The sequence below is a fragment of the Asparagus officinalis genome, chromosome 1 (assembly GCF_001876935.1).
Source record: "Asparagus officinalis chromosome 1, Aspof.V1, whole genome shotgun sequence".
Taxonomy (NCBI): Eukaryota; Viridiplantae; Streptophyta; class Magnoliopsida; order Asparagales; family Asparagaceae; genus Asparagus; species Asparagus officinalis.
In genome coordinates this window covers 119,886,850-119,911,117 of record NC_033794.1, presented here as the reverse complement: position 1 = coordinate 119,911,117, position 24,268 = coordinate 119,886,850, and the positions used below count along the sequence as shown (strand labels likewise).

The 24,268-nt window shown below is 33.2% G+C and overlaps 2 protein-coding genes across 2 annotated transcripts in view; both read left to right on the top strand.

Moving 5' to 3' along the window:
- The window catches only part of LOC109829195, a 7,534-nt gene extending 5,443 nt beyond the window's left edge, over window positions 1–2,091 (top strand). The window contains exons 2-3 of the mRNA XM_020396342.1: window positions 122–536; window positions 1,505–2,091. Of these exons, the coding sequence (XP_020251931.1) occupies window positions 122–536; window positions 1,505–1,706 (617 nt within the window). The 3' untranslated portion in view covers window positions 1,707–2,091. The remainder of the gene's footprint in view (window positions 1–121; window positions 537–1,504) is intronic.
- LOC109840497 (Down syndrome critical region protein 3 homolog) lies at window positions 3,067–16,612 on the top strand. Its single transcript, XM_020409171.1, has 12 exons — window positions 3,067–3,077; window positions 3,248–3,344; window positions 3,414–3,506; window positions 3,602–3,666; window positions 8,962–9,019; window positions 10,414–10,503; window positions 10,649–10,733; window positions 10,817–10,912; window positions 12,244–12,428; window positions 12,539–12,627; window positions 16,119–16,218; window positions 16,296–16,612. The coding sequence occupies exons 1-12, from the start codon at window positions 3,067–3,069 to the stop codon at window positions 16,338–16,340; spliced, it is 1,014 nt and encodes a 337-aa protein (XP_020264760.1). The 3' UTR covers window positions 16,341–16,612.

Below are 24,268 nucleotides of genomic sequence, written 5' to 3'. Positions count from 1 at the left end.
TTTTTCATTGCTTTGATATCTGTGATTTGGATTCTGTGATTTGGATTTGTCAACTTTAGCTTGTAATAATTGAACTTCTAAGGTTGACTTCTGATGTTTTCAACGTGTCACATACTTTCAGATGAGACAAAGAAGAAGGTTGAAGCCAAGTTTAACGAGTTAGGTGACATGTGCGAAAGAGGAGAGATAGAACCTGAGAAAGCTTATGACTTATTCAAGGAGTTTGAAGATCAAGTGGTTATGGAATGTGCTGAGCTAATGGAAGCAGAGAAGCCCCCTGAAGAAGATGAACTTGTTGAACACGACAAGAATGTAAAATTGGATGATCCTCCGGGTGAGGGTCCAATCTTGAGGTGGGAATCACGTGTTGTTTTTGGTCCTGGTGGTGATGCCTGGCATCCAAAGAACAGAAAAGTTAAACTGTCGGTGACTGTAAAAGAGCTGGAGCTTTCAGGATATGCTTTCAAACGGCTACGGGAGGTAGTTGGAAAACGTTATCATCCTGGTAGAGATGAGCTCACAATTACTAGCGAAAGGTATGTTGAATTTCACATTATAAATGCACACCTATTTTTATAAAACGCATGTGCTTAATTTTTGTGTCCTGATTTTTGTTTTCCTCTTCCTCGCCTGTTGTGATGTTTAGATTGATTTTAAGGTCGTCCAGCGCTATAAAAACTTGACTAAGAGAGAGGCAATTTTATTTATCTTCAGCTTTTAGAGCTTTCATACAACTACGATGATCACCATCAAGAAACGATGGAAAATGTACACCTCACTCCCTAGTACGATATGTTCCATAAAAAATATGCATTTTTTACTTCAGCTTTTTGGAATTTCATGCTACTGCCAGAATTACCATTACTAAATGATTGAATGTGTAAACCTCCCTCCCTTTTGGTGCTTATTATGTTTGAAATGGTCATTTTTCTTGGTTCCTTATAATAGTTTGTCTTCGAATAAGATTCCCAATCTTTAGAATTCCAGAAAAATTTTCTTTGGTCTTTTGAGTTTTAAATGAATTTCTTTAAAGCTGTTTTTTTAAATGAGCTGGTAAAGTGCTGTTATTTATATGAATCTCTTATAGGCCCCCTGCTTTTATATGTGTAAATAAGTAATTATTACTATATGCAACTGTAAGTAGTGACTTTATGGGTAGAAATAGGAAGTGTTGGATACAAATATAATACCGAGACGTGAGAGAAAATTCGAAAAAAATGAAAAGCATTTCTTGGTTCAACTAATTGGCGACAGGTTCAAAAATCATCAACAGTTCAAGGGGCTGAGAATACATTTCTTAATTGGATTTTTATTTTGTTGCAAATTAGCAGCCATGGTCTGTTATGTTTCTTTTTCATAATTTATTGTATGGCTTTCATAAAAGATGGACCACTCTTCTTTTTGTCGATTACTTAAATGTTTGAATGTGGATGTGTTCCATGGGCTTTTGGAGTGCATGCAGAAAGAAAGTACATGTACTTAGACGATCTTTCTTTGTTGCAAGGTTTGAACACCGAGAGGAGAACAGGAAGGACTGTTTGAGGACTCTCTACGCACTGATTGAAGACGCAATGAAAGCTGATAAATTGGTGGAAGAAGCGAGGAATGCTTATGTCAAAGATCGACTTAGAGCTAACCCAAAATTTATGGAGAGGTTAAAGGCCAAGACTGCAAAGATGCAGGCAGCTCTACCTGCAGCTGTGTGAAATTTCACTAAGGAAGCCTTCGACATTAGGATCGCGATATTTTGTTGATTTCTAAGAAATTTCATGGGGGTAAAGATAGGTTTTCTTGCATACGCATGGAAAGTTTTTGCTTGAAAGCCTCTCAACTAGTTCTGTATAACTAGCCAGGGTTCTTTTGTTGTTCTTCCGCCAGTGTTGGATACAGACTAGCGTGCCAGTCATATATAAAGGGCAGATTCTGTAATTTTTCTGAGGCCATGTTTGAGAGGATTAGGAATAAATTTTGACGACTTGTAGTTTTTGTTGTTTTTAAAAGCTGTAGCTTACCGAGAGATACTTAGCAGCATATATTTTGGTTCGTTGAACAAGTTTTAAAATGGTAAATATATGCATTTCCTCGTTCTCATGGTTGTTTGTTTTATGTCTAATAACTCTTGGCATTTGGGTTTGTTTGTTTATTTTTCTGAGTTTTCGAGAATTACCAACTTGAATATGAATCATTTATGTTTTTTATTGAGGAAAGAAATACTTTCGTGTTGTAGACCGGTATGTATACAATATTGCAATCTTAGGATGGGGGTTAATTTCGCATAACTCTCTTGAATTTTATTTATTTTATGTAACCCTCTTTAAGTTTCACCTCATCCTTTTCAAAAAAAAAAAAAAAAAAAAGTTTTCACCTCATCTAGGCTCTGTTTGGCAAAACTAGCTGAAAACTGTGAGATTATAGCTGAAAGCTGTTAAGCTAGCTGAAAGCTGCGAAATTGTAGCTGAAAGCTGATAGCTGTGTAGCTAGCTGATTGACTAGAGCTGTTTGGCAAAAGTAGCTGTACAACTAGCTTAAATTTATTAAATGACTAAAAAGGACATGTTATATTATTGATATAAAATTAGAATTATTAGGAGCAAAAACGGAAGAAAAAAAATTAACAGCTCATTCCCAAATACAAACGCTACTTGAGTTAGCTTTCCAAAAGCTACTTGCAAAAGACACAATCTTCAAAATAATCTCCTCTTATTTTTTGTCACCAAACAGCTCTACTAGCTTATTGACCAAGTCAATAAGGCACAATCTCTTAGATAAAACACAATCTCTTGTTGCCAAACAGTGCTCTACTCTTCCTATTTGTAATTAGCAAATAAGTAAAACTTTATTGAGTAAAAAAAAAAAATCTCAAAATGTGTCTTTTTGTCAGTTACGTGCAATGAACTTCATCCCCTAGAATTTAAGTTTTTTTCCTTCACAAAGAAATTTTATTTATTTATAAATTATACCATATATAGGAGATCCGGTGTGAAAAGTTTAAAGGCTTTTTTCACACCGGATCGGGGGATTATGAGAACCTGGAAGGGTTAAATAAAGTTTAGGGGTTATGTGAAAATGCCCCGGAGGTTAGTCAAATTAGCCCTTAAATGATGTCTGAGATTTAAGATATACACGTCAATAACCGAAAAATGAAAAAGAAATGCTATATGTAAAATCCCAAGTATTAAACACAACACAAATTTGGGTTTCTTCAACTTGCCTCTGAAAAAAAAATCCAAATCCAAAATTCTAAAAGTTCTACCTCACTCTCTTCCCCCTCGTCGGCGCTCCCCCCCCCCCTCGGGGAGATCGAAGTGAAGCTTTCTCGTCCGAGTCGCATCTATCGCCCAGGAGTAAGCCCTTCTTCGAGCTCTTCACTCATCTCTCTCTTTCTCAAGTTTGATGCCAAAATCTTGTTTCAGGAGTCAATCGAAGGCAAGATCATCACAAACTCCTCCTCCGCAATCTCCTACCATAAAATCCTCGTCACAGCCACCGGCACCGTCAATCTGCAGGTGATTTTGTAAACAACCCCTTGGCTTATGTTCTGTTTACTTAACCAAATGTTGGGGATTAATTTGTTTCCTGTATATGGGTATTTTGGTAAAAGGTTCGAGGTGGGGTTACTGGGGTGATCGAGTCGCTTTACAGTGTGGTGAAGCCCATCTCTATCCTGTGAGTTGCCTTTACATCTCTATCAAATTATTCGAACATATCCAGAAATTACTAAATTTCATTCATGTAAAAAAATTGGTTCTAAACTAAAAGGGCAAATGACATTGTATTGTCTTAATGTTTGTCGGAATCACAATAAATCCCCTAAAGTTTAAAAGTGATACATTACTCCTCAGTTTTGGTTTCTAGCCGAACAGTCATTATTTTTTGATACAACCATGATCATTTACATGTTGATGCGGTGGTAGAGATAATTGACTTATTCTATGACCATGTTTTGTGTCCACATTGAACTTCATGGACTTTGAAACAAAGGGCCTTTTATTTTTGAAGCCTTAGGATGGTTTTCTGTGGACCATGCAAACTCTAGCAGAATTTTGTTTAATTTACCCTAAATAAAATTATATTTGTCTCTCTAAAGCCCATAATTGTATATGTATGAACATATTTTGATATTCTGAGCTCATTCCTTAATCGAATGTTCCGTACAAGTAGAAAAACTAATGGCTTATTATTTCTTGTAACAAAGAATTAGCCATGTGAACAGAGTTGAACACTAATGGAAGCAAGTTCCTTCTCATGGGGAATTTGAGCTTGGAGAATATAGTGAAGATAAAAAGGTTTTTTTCTATTATAGAAAGAGTAAAGAATGAAAACTGAGTGAATAGAGAATGTGAAGCAAAGGATAAATAGTTGGGAAATAAGGTCTATTGGAATATAAAAAGTTCACTAAAGGTGTGTTTGGTCATTATTCATAGTTCAATAAATTGTGGGGTTTACCACCAAGTTAAAGCCAGATTAATGGCTTGTTTGGATTGAGGGGAATAAGGGAGAAGGGAAGTTAGGGGAACCATTCACCTTGTTTGGGAACATTTAGGAGGTGAAGTTATTCACCCTAGTTCCCCTTAGTTCACCCCTTAATAGTATAAAATTTGTTACCCCCCAAATTGGGGTGTAACCAAGGGGAAGGGAACTCCCTTCCCTTCCCTTCTCTTCTCTCACCTAGTTTCCCTTAACTTAAGGGGAAGGGAACTCCCTTCCCTTCCCTTCTCTTCTCTCACCTAGTTTCCCTTAACTTCCCTTAACCCCCTTGAAATCCAAACACGCCCTAAATTCTTCTTTAAACTCTGGAATATGTGCGAGAAACTAAGGAGCACTCTCCTTCCCTTTTCTTTACGTCTCCCTCTCTTTCATGTCTCCCTAGCTCAACATATCCTCTTTTCATTCAACTCCATCTTGGACATAAATCCATTTGGCATCCAAACAGACTGCAAAGAAGTGAAACTACAATTTGGAAATCTGTGTTGTGATGATTGCAGAGTACAACTTACAAACTTCTAACTACAACTTAAGGATAACTATGATTTATATTTCTTTAGAGCCAAATAGGCCTAAATTATTTGATTCACATAAGGATTCTAGATACATAGGAATAACCATGTATGAGGTCCTTTTCCATGCTCCACAAGTTTGGGTAAGGGCCAGGGACCTACAGGAGTGACCGTCGACGCCTACCTTAGTTTGTAGTTATCTTTCTAGAGATATGTCACTCCAAATGGAAATCAATTTCTGTCCTATTTCTTTTTGCTGATTGATCCCTCATCTGTTAAATAACCTGCAAGGAGTTATTTCCCTAGATCCTTTAGGTCATTTGAATCTTTTTTTTAATCAGACCCTCTGCTCTCTGATTATTTGATAATAGCCTGAATTCCTTGTCATATTTCTTCAATTGGGATCCATAGGCCTTGCCTTTGCTGTGTGTTGTCCTTAAGCTTTTATTTTAAAAATGAAAAGCAATCATTTCTGTTGACTATGTTTCCATGCCTTTGATAACTTCTTTATTTAGCATGAGTGATCCATTTTCTTTATCCATGTATTAATTATGTGAAGTCTAGCATGACTAGCTATAAGTAGCATGTAAACAATTTTTCAGTTAGAAGTATTTTCTGAGAAAATCGTGTTAATGGTATGATGCTTATGACTTGTTTCATATTTTTGTTTTGATTTGTTAATCACAAATATAAGTGGGGAATTCATTATTTTTATTCGTTCTCTTCCTGAAAATATATACAAATTCCATCAAAATGCAATACGTTATCAGCTTTTCATCTTCTTTCCTAATAGTAATTTGCACTCCTTTTTATATGATTAAAAGCCTAAATCAATAGACATAGATGGTTGTATTATTCATACTTATAATAAAAACAATGGTGGACATTGCATGTTCTGAAATGATTATGGATTTGCCATGTGCCTTGGTTGTCCTGTATCTTCAAATCTTCACCCTGTATTAGTACCATACACCATTATTAAGAGCGAATACTCCATGTTACTTCTACATTTCTGAAGTCTTACAATGAAAGATGTAGTATTAGAATATATTGAATTTGGATAAGTAATGCTTCTTTCTCTGCTTTATTGTTTTGTTTTAAACTTATCCTATGAGTTACCATTAGTATGCTACCCAACCCCAACGCGCTGCTCGCTACTCCCAGACCCCCTTCCCACCACCAATTTTTTTTTCTTTTTCTTCCAAAAGCAATCCAAAGAAAAAAAAAAATCAAGAAGGTCTGTCTCTGACCCTCCTCTAGTGGAAATCTTAGCTAGGAATTTAGTATTCTTTAGGTAATCGTGGCACAGAGCACTTTAAGATCTAAATTTTCATACCGATTCATAGAGTTAGGGGACCTTTCAACAGTCCATTTAGATTGGCCTTACCCGCTATTAGATCTCCCCTTGCTCTAGAAGCGAGAAAAGTGAGGGCTTATGCTTACACAGCTACAGGGATTTCCATCGCCTTTTGGAACCCATCATTGACGTTTTGTTAGTCGAGTCAACCTTGATTCGGCGCTTGAAATTGCAACTTCCTTTTTCTCAGTCGGGGAACTCTTTCTGCTTGGATGGAGCATGCAATCTGGAACCTATTAGGAAATCACATTGGGTCCCACTGCTCATCATGATTTGGGCAGTTAACCTAGGGATGCAAATGGTTCTGAGGATACAGATCGATATTCCATTTATCATATCCATACCCTTTTATGAGTTTCAGATATGGATACGAATATAGATACACTTCTATAACAAAAAAATCCATATTCTCCATAGTCGGAAATGGATACGGATCAAATACGAGAGCAACAAATATGGATGTCATTCAAAAAATAAGGAAAAAACAGATATGGTCCAAATGTGAGCATAAATTGAATTTAATTCCTTTGATGTTGTATTAAATAGCTACAAGCATAACTTGAAATCTTACATATAATCAAATTTGAAGTTATCAGAGTTGCATATAGTGACATCACCCGACTTAGTATTGTTAAAAAATTAAAAATAATTAAAGAAACTTAATGTTTAAGATAAAAAAAATCTTTTCCTAAAAGTGTATTGGTAAAGGTTTTGTCGGGTACCTGCATAATGTCTTATCAGAAAGTAAAACATAAAGGATTCATACTAGCATCCACTGTACAATCGTATACAATAATGATGATTTTGTTTCTTTATCTCTTTTATGTGACTTGTATGTGTGACGCTTTGCATCTCATCAAGTCACATATTTTCTCAAAAACATTGCCACTTCACGAGTCTTTAGGGAAGTGTGGGTGTCAACTCAGTGCACCCATTCATAATACGAGAATAACCGGATACCAAATTTGAATCTGGTTTTCGAACAAAAACCAGATCTGTATTCATATCCGGTTTTAAATGGTATAAGATATCCGGATTGGGATTTGTAACTATCCAGATTTGGATTTTGATATACAAATTTGTGTCCAACTCAAATACGGATGCATATCTGTTTGGATTTATCCTGATTCCTGATACATTTGCATCCCTAAGTAAATCCTCTATTCCTTGGAATGCTACCAGACTACTACCCCTTAAAGTAGGTTTAGAGTTCAAAACCTAGTAATCTTTTTTGTTTACATAAGAAACCTGCAATGGAGAGTTGTTCTAGACGACCCAAATATTCTTGATAATATAAACCATTTTGTATCTGATTATTTTCGAATTGGCAAAAATCCAGAGGATTGCTGTTATAGATAGTGGACAGAGGTCCTGGGGTTATTTTATTTTGTGCTTAATGTGACATAATGTATTCACATGGAGATATAAACCAGTGGTAGAGCCACCTTTGAGCCAAAGGCAAATTGTAAACAAAACAAGTACAGATGATTAGTTTGCTAATAGTAATTTTATAGGGAGCAAAATATGTAAATGCATATGATACAGATGCAGAACGACTATTGACGAAGGTGGAGGGTGAATCAAAGAAGCTATTTTCTTTTCTTTTGGTTTCACTGAATCACTGGAAATAAAACAAGGTAAAGAAGGATAAAGAGAACAAACCTGGTGCTTTCGAAACCAAAATTTGGCTTGATTTTGTCTTTTGTGAAAGCATAGTGGCAAAGTATTCACGTGGGCTTTGAAGGATGTGTTTTGGATTTGGGCTCTATTGAATTGGGCTATTTAGATATTCATATTAGTCCCTCAAATCTTCAAGACTTATGTGCTAATCTCTCAAATCTTGCAATTTGGTTGCTCAACATACAAAATACCCTCCCCTCTTTCCTTCTCAACCTGAATCCCCCCAAGTCGCACAACCCAACTGCCGTATATATAGGTATATATATCAGTATAGTATATATATATAGTATATTATGATATGTATAGGAGCAAAACTTGGTGGTCCACGCTTAAGTGGAGCATGGCACTAGAGCTTTTTAACCCCTTAGATGTTTCCTAGGGTGACTGGCATGATATGAAGTTGACTTTTGTATATGTTAAATGAGTGGATATAAAGTGGTGGACCACTATTACGTATCCACTTAGTTGTGTTTGGACACAAGTTTCTACTGTATTATATATATATGATAGGTAGTTATAGTTATATATATATATCTGTATAGGTAATATACGTATATATAGTATATATTAGTGTATGATATTTAGTATTAATATGATGTATCTAAGGCGTCACCTTAGGAACACTTCTCCCTATAATAATATATATATACTATAATATTATTATATATATCATTATATATAGTAGGTTATATATAGATATATGCCAGCTTGAGTGGATTGTGAAATGTCGGGTTAAATAACTAATTATCAAGACCCCCTTCGCCCTATGTTTTATAAAATCTAATGTCTGCAAAGAGTAAACAACTAGATTCTGCCTCTACAAAAAAGTGAAGTAGTAGGAATCTTCTAACTTAAATGATTGAAACTACTTTATTCTCGAGATCAAAATTTTGACAACTATTCTGATCAGCTTGCTTTGATGCTCAGCAAAAGAAGCATCGATGTTACTGCACCAGCTGGAAGGTTAGGCCCTGGTAAGACGGAGGTACCAATCTCTCACGTTTACTAGATTCGTATTAGAAAATAGGAATGCTTCTTTTTTTTTGATTTGCTTGTCTTTAACTTGTTTGTCTCAATTGTATATGTGCCATCTACTTTGTGCATCAGTGAAATTTGATTTTTGTCATACATCTTGTTATATATTCAGTTAGTTTGTATCAATAGATTGTTTGGTCTGTGTTATTATGCTTATTTTCTTTGATTATTAACTTAAACATCATTCTTACAATATTATTTGATAACTTCCAAGAAATCCTCCTCCATTGGGAAACAAAAATAAAGAAAAAAAGAGATCATGGAATACAAGGGGGTAACATATTACCCAAGACTTAATGTTCTGGTATGCTTGTTAGAAACTATCCAAATTATTATCCCCTGTACTCTTATGGCCATCTACATGAAAACTAGAAGTTCTCAATAGGATGGAATGATTTTATTTTTATATTTTTATGTTCAATATATAATTTATGTTTTTGCATTAAGTTAATAAAGCATTAAATTAATAAAACATGGTGAAATTATATCATTGAGTGACTTAAGAAAACAATAGAATCTTACTCAAAGAAGATTATTGAGGTAGTTTTTTTTTCTTGCAATTGCAATACTACTCGCAAATACACCTTTTGGTCAAAGGTCATTCATTCGTTCCTTCAATCCTTTTTCTCTCTTCTGATAGCTGGAGTCGCCTGTGCTGCATATACCTATAAATTGGGATGAATTTCACATAAGCTCCCTAAAGTCTGTCCTATCTTGAGATACAGAAAAAGCTTCTAAAAAGGTCCCATAACACTGAACAAAATTTCCTATGTGCATAGCACGTGATAAAAAATGATGAAAATACCCCCCACTGCAAAAAATCATTATTTATTCTTTTTAATAAGTTTTTTTGCATATATTTTCCTCGTCTTTTCAATCTTCTCCCCTAGCCCATGGGTCATAGTGATACCGTTCCCCTCCCCATGCCTTTATATCTCTCTCTATAACCCTATACCTAACAAAAAACAATTATTCTAACCCCATTCTGCCTCTTTCTCTCTCCCTAACCCTAGCAAAAACCCGTTTTTGAGCTGCTTTTCGTTTTGCATCTGCTTTTAAGCAGGTTTTTTTGATGGGAAAGTGGCTAAGGGCATAAAACGCTTAAGCGGCAGCTTAAGCGGGCTTTTTGCTGCTTTTTTAAAACACTGCAGGACCCAAGTAATCCCATATTACGCAAAATTATTACCCTCATATGTAGGAAATCCAAATAATTCCGCACACTAATCAATTTTAGAAGTTTTCCGGTCAACTGATTTCGTTTTCTTATCAAAACTGTATCCTGCTTAATGTATGAGTCATACCTATCTTTAACAAGAGTGGTCGATCATGTATCTCTGATGCCAGGTTCCATTTTCCTTCGTCTTGAGCTCAGAAGATATTGACAATCGCGGGAGAATCTATGAGACATTCCATGGTGGGAATATTAGTATCCAGGTAATATATCTTCACTATAAGGATCTTAGTTTAAGAACTGCCATAGTATATTCAAGCTTTACTTTTGTTTCACAGTTTTGCAGCATGAAATTAATATGTTCTTCAACATTAATATGTGTAATGGTGTCTAATTCTTCAGCCATAGTATCTAATTACTGCAGATATAACAAGAGGTTACCTACATAAATCCTTATCTGCCACTGTTGAGTTTATAGTTGAAAATGACAATGGTAAAGACTATTTTATTGTTTTCATTAACATCTATTACTTCTCTTATCTCCAGTACTAACTTTGACATAATACATGCTTGCAGCGAGTCTCTTGGTGTCATCAGCTTCACCCGAACTGGTTACCTTTTACATTACTCAGGATACCCAGAAACATCAATTGCTCCCTGAACTTCAAATAGGTGTCTTGATGCTCTCTTTCAGTGTTCCACTTGCTATGGTTATTTGGATATAAAATTGGAATGAGCTTGCTTCATAATCAGCTGATTCGTTTTGTTAATGAAAATTTATTTGTTAATTAAGCATGCGATATTCTCCTAATCTGGGTTATTTGTAAATAAGTGAATAACTTTAATGTTGTCACCATTAATTTTATGTGTTTTGACTAAAATACCATAGCGAGTAATCCTTTTGAATGTAGATTTTAACTAAACCTCTCTCTATCTCATCGTCTTTCCTCCTGTTTTTTACAACTTTCTGAGTCTCCCTATCCCCCGTCATATGAGTTCTCTTCTATCTCTCACTTTCTTATTTCATCAAGCCCTTGGTCTCTCACTCTCTCTTCTCTCCCTCTCCCTCTCTCCCTCTCTCTCATGTCATATGAGTTCTTTACTATCTCTCACTTTCTTATTTCATTGAGCCCTTAGTTTCTCACTCTCTCTTCTCTCCGTCACACACATTTTGTCTACACCTCAATTTCCTTCTTCTCATTCTTTTTCTTCCCTCTCCCTTTCTTTGCTTCTTACTAACGTCATATGCTAGAACATTCCATTATTTATTGTACATATCCTGGATATGTAATGTGCACGTTTGCTTATACATATGAAATATTATTGAATTCTCTTTTCCTGAGGTAATTATGAAGACATGCGTGGTATGAGAAGATCCAATATTTTGCATATGTTAAAATTTTAATTAGCTTGTGCCTATAACATTAGTTACTGCTTTTGGAACTAGTCTGTTGGAAAAATATTAGAGACTCATTCTATTGTGCAATTCTCATTGTTAGGAGTATACTTATGCAATTCATAAGAACTCTGAAAAGGAATAGCAATTCATAAGTTTGAATATATTATCTTGCACATAAGCTGCCTAAGAACATTTTTAGTGTTTACTGCTTGAAATCATCATATAACTTTTAGCAAAATAATCTTGGAATTGTTGTCTTCCTATATATCATCTATTTTCAGAATCTCTTACCAAAGTCCTGCTGTCACCTTTGGATGCCATCCTGGCTATTTTCTAAATACATTAATTTCCCCCTGTATATACTTTGGTTATACTTCTCCTAGCGGATGAAAACTTGAAATGGGTGTTTATTCATCTCTTATTCAAGATCAAGCCTTTCTTTTTTACTGCTTTCTGATACCTTTGTCTTCCTTAATTTTCCATTTTGAGAAGTCACATGTACTCACCGAGAAACAGTTGCATTTTGGTTGTACTATTACGTCATCTTACATTACTATTGTACGCCTCAGGTGTCTTTGGATTAATGACATAATATTTTGGGCAGGCCATTTCTGCGTCACGGGGAAAATCTCAACACAGTGTTCTTTGGCAGATCCCCTTAGTGGAGAGCTCACTGTTGAAACTTCTGCGGTTCCAATAAAATCTATTGACATACAGTTACTTCGTGTTGAATCGATTCTTGCAGGAGAGAGAATTATTTCTGATGCATCAGTTGTCCAGACAACACAAGTAAGATGCAAGCTTTATGTCTTTCTTTTGTAGCATACTTCATAATGAGTTCTAATTCTGCAACATCATAATGACTTCTAATTCTGCAACTAACTTCATTTGTGTGTCAGATAGCTGATGGAGATGTTTGTCGATCTATGACTCTTCCAATCTTTGTTTTACTTCCTCGTCTTCTGGTGTGCCCAACAGTGTTAGCTGGGTAAGCGTCTCCAACATTTCAAGTATACTTCAGATGTTTTTGTTTAGAAGATGACACTGTGTTCAATGCAGTTATTATAATTTTACCATACTGATTTTAGCCAAATCTGTAATATATGTAGTTGAATTAATGTTAGGTCTTAAGTTTCTGTTGAACTAGTCCTTTTTGTAATTTCGGTCACTGAATCAATTGCACATTCATTCATGTTGAACTTGACTAAGTAAATATTCTGAATTGTCTTGCATTGTACATTCTGTGCCTTTGTAAAGACAATCAAATATCTGATTCTGAAATGTATAAATGAAAATTCGGAAAAGTCGTTGTTAGTGGTTTATGTTTTCCATCAAGCCCAATAATGCAATAAGGGAAGTTCTAATGTGGGACCATGTGAAGGATGACCTTTAAGTTCACAAAACACTGGTGGAGATGGATAAAGTTAGAAGTTTTACCTTCAAAGTACAGTTAGGGGTCTGCTGCTCAGATAAGTTCACAACACTGGTGGGAAGATTATCGATCATGTCCTTGCCCTTCCATATTTCCACTTTCGAAGTCGAAACTTCCTTCTCGAGGAGAAAAAAGCAAAGTAGACTACTAAAGTAAGTGACACATTAGTCATGCCATGCTAACTTTCCAATCATTCACTTTCCTGAAATAAAAGAAAGTTGGCATTGGAAAAAATTTAAAGTAATTAAAAGAAATATTTTCTAGGACATGGTTTCTCCATTATCAAAATTACCTATATGATGTGTAACAGGAAAAATTCTATTTTGAAATTGACCAGGTTATGAAAAAGACTGACACTCATGTTAGAAACCATCATCTCCCAGTCATTCAAATGTTACTCTTAACTTTCTAGAAGATGACGGCGACGTATGTCATCTTTTGGTTTTGAACATATCATAACTTATGATAGCTTTAATACACTCAATATTTGTTGGTCTCTTTCAATTAAAGTATAGTGGTGAACTATAAATGTAAGTAAATAAATAAGTTAAACTATAATTATAAAGTAAATAAATATGTTAAACTATAGTTATAAGAAAGTGTACAAGAAATGTAGAACACAGGTCTAGGGAGTGTCTTGTAAGTATCCTAGATTAAAATATGTACCGTATGATATTACTAGAAATATTGTCGAGACTTTTGGGTGCATCAAATATGTTTATAGGCCCATGTAACATTAACTCTTTCTAAATAAATATTTTAATATTACGTCACATGTCCCTGTGTACTATGTCCTATTTAAGGAAGTGATGTATCCAGTGTCTATATCCATGTGTGACATACCTGTGTCTCGCGTCTATATTCAAGCTTCTTAGGTTTTCACTTTCGCAGTGGCAAGCATGTTCTCCTTTCTCCCCTCCCTCAATATAAAGAAGAAGCAAATACTTACACATAGAGATATATTTGTTTTTTTTAATTGAGACAGCCAATACCTACCCGCGCCCGCCCTCTCCCCCCCCAATCAGGTATAATTGGTAATGTTAATGCACTTGAGTTAGACGCTACTGAACCTAATTGACAGTGTCATGGGGCTAAAATAATATTAAGTCGTAAAAATGATAACATATCAGCTATTACCACTTGATCTGCAACAGGGGCGGAGCCATATAGGGCCCAAGAGCGCTGGCCTCCCCTTGGATCCTTAAAAAAAGGTAATAGGGAGTGCTAGGTAGGATTTTTAAACTATAGAGTTTAAAACGAAAAACCCTCCAACAGAAGAGAACCCTTTTTCTTTTCTCCAGTGATCTATTGGCGAGACTTTTATTTTTTTCATTCAATTGTCCTCCTGTTGTGACCGTGCACAATCGAGTCTTCTCCATCCATCTCTGGCCTCCTTTGGCTTCATCTCGCCTCCTCTGCCTTCATCCTTGTTTGTCCTCCTCCACTCTCATCCACACTTGTCTGTCCTCCTCTGCCCTCATCTGGCCTCCACCGAACCTCATCCGCCGTCATTGTCATTCAGCGTTCTCTAGCCTCATCCGCCTTATATTAAAAGAGATATAATTTATAACATTGACGAGGAAGATGTAATGTAACGGTTTCAAGAAATAAAAGCAAGAAGAGTTTTATTGTAAATACTATGTTTTCATTGGAAATATGATATAAAAGTCTTATAACGTAATGATCTTTAGATGCTAATCAATTACGAAAATAAAAATTTGGGACCCCCTTGATGAATTTCCTGGCTTCGCCATTGAGTATGGATGTATCATTTTCAAAAATATTGGGTGGTATTTTGAATTTTATTCTCCCTATTGTTGAATTTGGGATGAAATTTTTGGTACTGGTCTAAGTTTCTATTTGTGTTTAAATAAGGGGATATAACAGTTTAAATTGGAAAGTATCTGATTCAGTGCAATAATTCAGTTGGAGCCTAGAGTGTGGGTTAAAACAATTTATGAGGAAGATTTAACTAAGATAAAGTGGGCAACCTAATATTATATGGTTTAGTTTATTGGATTATGTAGTACCAAATATGATAAGGAGATTAGTCTAACTAACTACTCTAATTTATTATTATTATTATTTCTATTTGAAACAGATTTTCTTGTGTATCTAAAAAAGAATGGCTTTCAGCTTTGAACTAGTCTTTTCGCCTTTCAACCTTCACAATGAGGGAGCTATTGGCTATGTTTTGAGCGGTTGTCTACTATCGCTAAGTAAAGAGTGGTTCAAAGTTCAAAGGGTTCTTCTCTAGCTCTTGTGAATATTGTCATATGGCCTTTGCCCATTATATATAATCCAAAGTTTTTATTCAATATGTTTATTTGAGGATTGTATTTAGGGGTACTAAACCGTATCCGTATCCGAGAAAGTATCCGTGACCGTATCCGTTAGGATACGAATATGGTTACTCAAATCTATAACCGATAGAATATGGTTACGGATATGATTTTGTAGTGAAATATCCGGATCCATATTCAAAATATCCGAATACATATTTAGTCATACTGTTACGATAGTTTTAATCTTTAGATTATGGATTTAAGGTTAATTTTGATTATCAACATGTCTAATATTAGCTTTTCAAATATAATGAACCTATTAATGAACTCTTTTGTATCATATGAACTATATTTTTTTCAATAGTATCTAGTTTTCTCATATCCATTTTGCATCCGCATGCATATCCGATTTTAGTGGATATGGATATGAATTTTTCTTACCGAGATATATCCGTATCCGTATTTAAGATGGGTAAGCAGACATGTATATGATAAGTATCATATCCGAGCCATATCCGGACCGAATACACCCCTAATTGTATTTCATAATTTATCTTTCTCAGTGGACACGGGTTTTCCAATGATACAATGACTGGTTCCCTGCCCTTCCAATAACTGTCATAGGACTATAAACTCACTTCTTTTTTTCCTCTTCAAATTTAGTAATTTCATATTCCTTCATTAAATTTGAAAGTATGTCTGTATTTCACGTGTCCATCTTTGCTAAAATTAAGGACCAGAATTTGGTTGATTTTTATGCAGGTCCTTCTCGGTGGAGTTCCAGGTCTCTATAGTTATCAGCTTTCAGTCAGAATTGGCCAAATTATATCCCAAATCTGATCTTAGAACTCCAAGGCCATGGGTGAGTAATTCAATTGTAATTTAACCCAGAAAAGCATGATACCTACTAACATTACCTTTTATTTTCTATATATTCAGCTGGCAATGGTGACTCTACCTTTGAGACTTTATCGAGCAAGGTGATCTGATCAGCTTTACGTGACTCCAACCGGTGCTCATCTTGTCCGTTTGAACTCCAACGTATAATTAGTCATTTTACTGGGCTTTGCAACAATTTGATTGGTTCATATGATTCTTCAAAACTTGCATTTTGTGCAAGCTGACATTTTGCATGGAATTATTATACATTTGTAACGGGATTAATGTTGGAAAAATTGTAATGGGTAAATCTAGGTTGTATGTATAATTCCAGTTGTGGAAGAAATTGAGTTTGAAAATTTAAGGATTATAAATTTCCAAAGCTTTTGTGGATGAAAAATGTTTCTGTCTTTTAAGTCTCCAAATTGAAGTGATATCTGCCCATTTGAATAAATCAATGAAATTGGAACGTTATTTTGTTAAGTTCGGAAGTAATGTTCTACGTACTGATTTCTGGCCAACTTACAAATATCATCGTTTGGGGGAGTTCATCGAAACGAGGAAAGAGTTGGGACTTCTATATTAAGGCAAGGATCAATTACAATCTGATGTAATTATACAGATAACCTTAGAGTCTGCGTATCTACAAATTATAAGTATAAAGCGAATATGACACGCGCAAACTCGAGGGTCACCTGCAATTACACCATACATTAAGGTACCGGATTGTAGTTAATTCTTTAGACAATATATATGTTAAATAGATAATTATAATACATTTTCCACAATATAAATCCCTCCATAAAATTGATCACAAAATGTCGCCTCATTGCACGACACATCTCTCCAAAATAAGAGACAACAGAATCTTGTTTCTCGACAAAAAAGCTCAAGTTGGCAGATTTTGATTCTACCTTCCTGTCTGAAGCAAATCTCTATTTTTGTTTATTTGCAATGTCGGATTAAACTCTAACCCAATGGATATATCATAATTACAATATCATAAACACATGCATACAGGCTACAGCTACTGTTCTACATAATGACAAATAGGCCCCAACTACGTAGACATCATGAAAAGACTGGAAAGTTGAAGAAAGGTTCTGATCGGCGTCATATCTGTTTGTGGTTGGTTGGTATGACCCTTAAATGAGAGCTCAGAAAAGGCCAAATTGTTGGAAACATTTAGGAGGGGTTATTGGTTGGTGTAATTTTGAGGTAAGTAAGATAATTTTTAGGACTTCACTTTATGGTGTTATTCGTTGGGAAAGTGAGATTGAGATTTCACTTTAATGTGTTATTCATTGGGACAATGAGATTGGGACAATTACCCCAACTTTTCTCAAAATTATCTCATTTCTATACACACTTTTTATCCCAACCTCCAAAAATTACCCCATTCTTAACTTTGGGAGAATCATGAGAAAAGCGGGATAATTTCGAAGCACTAATTTATTAAATATCTAATATATGTTAATTGTATTATAATATATAATATATCCTAATTATATTATATTATAAAATTCTATTATAACGTAATATAATAAAATATTATATAATATTATCTAATATAACATTATTATATATCATTATTACATATTGGTTAATAATATTTCATATATTATAATATTAGTATTATATTATATATAATATTTTTATATTATTTAGTATATATTTTATTAGTTAGAATAAAATAATATTGTAGTATTTTATGATATAAAATATTGTATTATATATATAGTGTTTATATATTTAATATATAATATATTAATTATATTATAATTAATTTATTATATAATAATATTACATATTTTTATTATAATTTATTATATTAATTAATAGTCTTAAATATATTGTCAAATATTATGGTAGTTATAAATATTAAATAATATTTTATTACTACAATAAAAATTTATAATAAATTAACTATATATTAAAGTATGCATATATATAAATTAATATAATATATTATATTATTTAATACTATTTTTATTATAATATTGAACGTATTAATAATATTTATGATTATTATAAATATTATATTTTAATAAGGAGCCATGTCATTCAATTATTCTATTTAAATTATAAGTAATATATCATAAAATAAATAAAATATTATATTTTTATAAAATTTAATATTTAAACAAAATATTATAATATTTGATTAAATATATATTCAAAATATATTTGTTTGTATATTTTATAAAATATTATAAAATATATCATATTATTATAATATATATTAAATTAATTAATAACATTAAATATAGTTATAATTAATTAGTAATTATAATATAATATATTATAGTTTAGTATAAAGTAAAATAATGTATTACATTATAATAACATACCAAATAATATGCTAAACTAATTAGGTAAATTAATTTAGACTTAATTGATAGATAAATATTGTACTTTAATAATGTGCCATATCATCAATTATCCCACATGAATTATCAAATCAAACCTTCAAATTGTCCCATTATCCTAAATTGTCCTACTCAACGTGGAGAAAATCACAATCAGGTGATTTTCACCTTACTGCACAACCACAGTATTTTTTTGGGGGTTTTCTTTTGCCATATTAGTCTTCAGTATTTATAAATACTAGTTTTTACACACGTGCAATGCACGTGATTTAATACCATGATTAAGTATTTTTGACAGTTTGTGCTCATTTTTTTCTTTAAACTCTTACATCCCGATTATTTTTTTATGTTTGTTTAAATGGGATACACCCAATTTAAATTTTCATGTTGATATTTGAATTGACAAAAAACAAATATAATTTAAAAATAGTTTGAATTTTCATATTATTTTTGACCGATATGAAACTAAGCTTTATTTGAGAAAGTATAGCATTGCAAAGTAAAAAATATTAAAATAGTGTTATACAAGGAAGGTGAATATTTAAAATCAATATGGCAAAATGATTGATTTAAAGTATGTTAAAACGATACAAAAGAGAATATGAAGTTTATTCCTAATCATTGATAGACTTCATAAAAAAATATAAATTAAAGATTAATGCTAACTCTAGTATACTTTTATATGATAAAAACATCCACATAAGAATATAAAAGTACTGAAAAAAAATTCATGAAACTCCCTTCTAAAGATTCCTAATTTCACTCAAAATAATTAAACTATTCTATAAAATATTCATAAAATATTATTTTTATTTCTTCTATTTTATTTTTTATCGAGTTAAGATCAATCCTTCTTCAGGTTTATCATTTATCATTTCTCGGACAATTCTAGAGTATTGTCTTCATCATCTACATCAATTGTGACATCAGGCTAATTTTGTATTTTTATGCTATTATCTTTCCTAGGCTCGTTAATTTTTTATCATCTCATTTAACTTTACAAAGAAGTCAAATGTACTTATGATGTTCAACACAAACTGCTCAAAATATAGACTTTGATTTTTTTTCTATTTCAATGAGAATAAATATTAATTTCATATATATAAAATTCTTTGTGTTCCTAATTTATTACTTAAATAAATTAGAAGCTATCTCTTTATTTTCCTCTAAAATGAATTCTTCTGATGTGCATCCAATAAGAATTTCTGTTATTTCAATAATATTACCTTTGCTCTATCCCTGTCATTTTCCATAAAGATCTAAACTAAATACCTGCATTATTCATTACCAATTTCTCTTAGATTATAATATTAATATTTAATTTGAAGAACACAGTATGGAATTTATGAATACTTACTAATTTTTCTTATGTCTTCCATGGAGATTTTTTCTTTGATTAGGATAAAGTTATTAAATTATTTTTTAATGTAACTCATTCAGTGCTTCATTAATAGATATGTCTTATGTTAATGCCAATTCAAGTGATTCATTGACGTTTTCTGAATTTTAGATTTATTTCCATCACTTTCCCATTTGCAATGGAAATAACTCAATTCTTTTAAAGTTATCTCTAAATATTCTAATAGTTTCTCCATATGTAATTCCTTGTATTCTTTTACCCTATAAATATTATTAACGTCAAAGATTAAAGTTTCTAAATTAAAATCAATTAATGCTAAGGTATAATATTATAGTGTTTTATCATTTCTATGGATTTAAACATCTATCAATTAATGTTACGAATGTATTTTGGCTACCCCAACTTATTACTAAAATTATATGAAATTACTTTAATTTATATAGTGCCGATAATTTTTAATCTATAATATTTTTAAAAATTTTATCCATTAACCGGATGTTTTTAATCAATTCTTATTGTTTTTGTTTACCAGTATCAACTTAGACTATTCTTAGATGCTGAAAATGGATAGTAAATCCCTAAATTAGAAATTTTAATATATATATATATATATATGAAAAATACCAAACAATTACACTTTTCTTTGCCAAGTTTTAAAATTTTAGCCGATTTTTGTGGTTTTGAACTTTGAGGATGTGATTTATAATTTTTAAAATTTTGAAAGAGTTTTTAAAAAAATTTACTTTTAAGTTTGGTAGTTGTAAATTCTATGTTTCATGTGTTGGTGGTAATTTTTTAAATGTTAGTATATTTCTTGTAACTCTAAAATTTTGAGGGTGTCTTTTGCAATTATTAAAACTATAGATTAATTTTGAAAAATATTAAATTTTAGGGGTCTACCAATCGACGAATTTGATGTGTGCTAGTTAAAAATTTTGAAAATTTAGAGTTTGTTTTTACGATTTTTTAATTTTGAAGGAGTTTTTAAAAAAGTTTGAGGTTAATTTTGGTAAATTTTAAATTTTTAGGTGTCTAAGGGTAATATCTTGAATTCATCTTATTTTATTTACAAATTTTAGAATTTTAGGGTGGCTTTTTATAATTTGAACTTTTTTTTTTTTTTTGGTAAATGAAAATTTTTTATTCATCACCAAAATGAAGAATATATGTACATCAAGAATCTCAAATTGAGATATCAAAACAAAATACTTTCAACTAGTCTGTAGGGCTCTACTACACAACTTGTCCAAACTACCCAATAGGGGGAGCAAAACTCCCTGTTTTTATACACTGTTGCCTGTAAAAATTAGTGACTGCTGCATCCATTTCTTGCTTTCAGAATCTGTGTCACTGTTAATAATTGCAATCATCATAACCTCTTTAATCAGTTTAACTAACTGATCAACTGTCCTTGATTTTTGATTGAAAAGTCTTCCATTGCGCTCCATCCATATGCTATAAATTGATGCTGTTAATGCCAGTCTTTTGATATTATGTTTGAATCTTCCTCCCCGCAACCTGAAACAATACCAGTTTAGCACCTGATTCCAATCACAGCTTCTCCACTTGAAGCAAAGCCAGCCCATTATGTTGTTCCAGACCTCTTTAGAGAATTTGCAATTAAAAAATAAGTGGCTCCTACTTTCAGCTTCAGCTCCTGAGCAAAGGAAACACTGATTTGTTTGAATTAACCCTCTCCTAATCAGTTTGTCTTGAGTTAGAAGCCTGTCTTGGACAGCTAACCAAGATATAACAGAATGTTTTGGATAATTAACACCTCCCCAGATAGTTGAGCACCATGGCACCTTGTTTTCAGCAGAGGACAGAGCATGATACAGGTCTGATAATTTGATCTTTGAGTTACTGCAGCAAGATAGAATTAGATTTTGTAAATTCTCTACACCATTACAGTGACCAATTGCTTTATTTCTGACTTTTAGGAGCTGTTTCCATACCCATGAATCTCCATTTTTCATATTCACTTGCCATATATTCAAGTGTTTAAGGTATGTACCATGTATCCATTTGATCCATAGCAATTCCTTATTTGTGTGTATGTCCCAAATTATCTTCAAAGCAGCTGCCATGTTCCAGATTGTAGCTGAGAAGATGCCAAGGCCTCCATGTGTTTTTTTTGAACAAACTCTGTCCCAAGACACCAGTGCAGGTTTGGTAGAATGATCATTTTTCCCCATAGGAAACTTCTACAGAGCTCATCAACTTTTTTGAGGACTTTAGCTGGGAGAACAAAGCAAGAAGTCCAATATATTTGAATGCCCAAAATAACACTTTTTATTACTTGCAATCTGCCTGCATATGAAAGCTTTTTAGCCTTCAAATAATTCTGAAGTTGACTGGATACTTTGTTGAGAAGGGGATTGCAATCAAGAGCTGTTAGCCTGCTGCTCACAAGTGGCATTCCTAGATATTTGATAGGCATATTGCCTTCAGAAAAGCCCAGGTAATTTTGAATTGTTGCCTTCACAGAATCTTCAACTCCACCATAAAAAATTGCACTCTTGCTAGGATTAGCCTCCAGACCTGATACCTGACTGAAACTTGTGATACATTGGTGAATTTTTTGAATAGAAAGAAGATCTCCTTTGCAAAAGAGTAATAAGTCATCCGCAAAGATTAGATGAGTTATTTTTTGCTTTCCACACTTAGGATGATATTTGAAATCCCTGTCATGATTCAGAAAATCCAGACTTCTTGTAAGATATTCCATAGCCAAAATAAACAGATATGGGGAGAGGGGATCTCCTTGCCGTAACCCTCTTTCACCCTGGAAATATCCATGTAAAGACCCATTGAGAGAGATGGAATACTTGGGAGTTGAGATGCATGTCATTATTCTGTCAACTATCACAGTTGGAAACCCCAAACCTTGAAGAATTTCTTTAATAAAATCCCAACTAACTGTGTCAAAGGCTTTCTTTATGTCAATGTTAATCATGGCTCTAGGGGAGATGTGCTTCCTATTATAGTGTTTAACCAATTCATGAGCCAACAGAACATTATTTGTAATATGCCTACCCTTTACAAAGGCACTTTGAGCTTCATTTATGAGATATCCCATGACTGATTGTAACCTATTTGCAAGAATCTTTGAAATGACTTTATAGATACAATTGCAACATGAAATTGGCCTGAAATCAGATGGGGTATTTGGACATTGTACCTTGGGAATCAAGGTGATTGAGGTAGAATTGACTGTACCAAGTAACTTTCCAGTAGAGAAGAATTCCTCAATAGCTAAAGTTAATTCATCCCCAATAACTGACCAGGCTGACTTGAAAAAAGATGCTCCGTAACCATCTGGGCCTGGTGATTTATTATCAGCCATAGAGAACACTGCTCTCTTGATTTCTTCTTTTGTTATAGGTACTTCAAGATCCCTGATGTGTTTTTCATCCAAACATGGACCATTTTTTATGACCCTGATGTCTGGAGCTATTGTTTGAACTGCAGTACCCATGAGGCCTTTGAAGTAGTTGATGAGCTCATTAGCAATATCCTTACTTTCAGTGATTCTTTCTCCCCTGCTATTACTGAGAATTAGCACTCTATTCTGATGTCTGTTAGCTTTGATTACTGAGTGGAAGTAGCTTGTGCATCTGTCCCCCTTGATACTCCATTGAATTCTTGCTTTTTGTTGATAGAAAGATAGCTCACAATTCAAAAGTTTACTATAAGTAGACAAGCAACTTTTTTCTTGGCATATAAGAGCAGAATTAAAAGGGTCATCCTGTAATTTTTTTTGAGTATCTTCCAAAGCATGTTGAGCTCTTAAAACCTGTTCACTGATATTTGCATAATGCTTCCTGTTGAGTTCCTTTAGAGCACTCCTTAGAAGTTTAAGTTTAGATATGACTGAATACATTCTGAAACCAACTATCTGAGTTTGCCATATTGAATTCACTGTAGGCAAGTAATTGTCATGAGTTGTCCACATTTAAAAAAACTTAAATGGCTTTTTTCCTCTATCTTTCTCTTCATAAACTGAGACCAAAGCAGGTGAGTGATCTGAAAAATTTGGAGATAAGAATTCAACATGACTAGAAATATGCCTTTGAATCCAGGCTTCATTCACTAGGGCTCTGTCCAATCTGCACCAGACCCTAGTATCTTGATCTTGCTTATTACTCCAAGTAAAAAAATTACCTAGAGTTTTCATATGTAAAAGCTGGCAATCCTCAATGAAAGACCTGAAGTCTTTTGTGTCTGTATCAGTGAGAGTTACACCTCCAATTTTTTCTTCATCATTTACCATAGTATTGAAATCTCCACAGAGAAGCCATGAA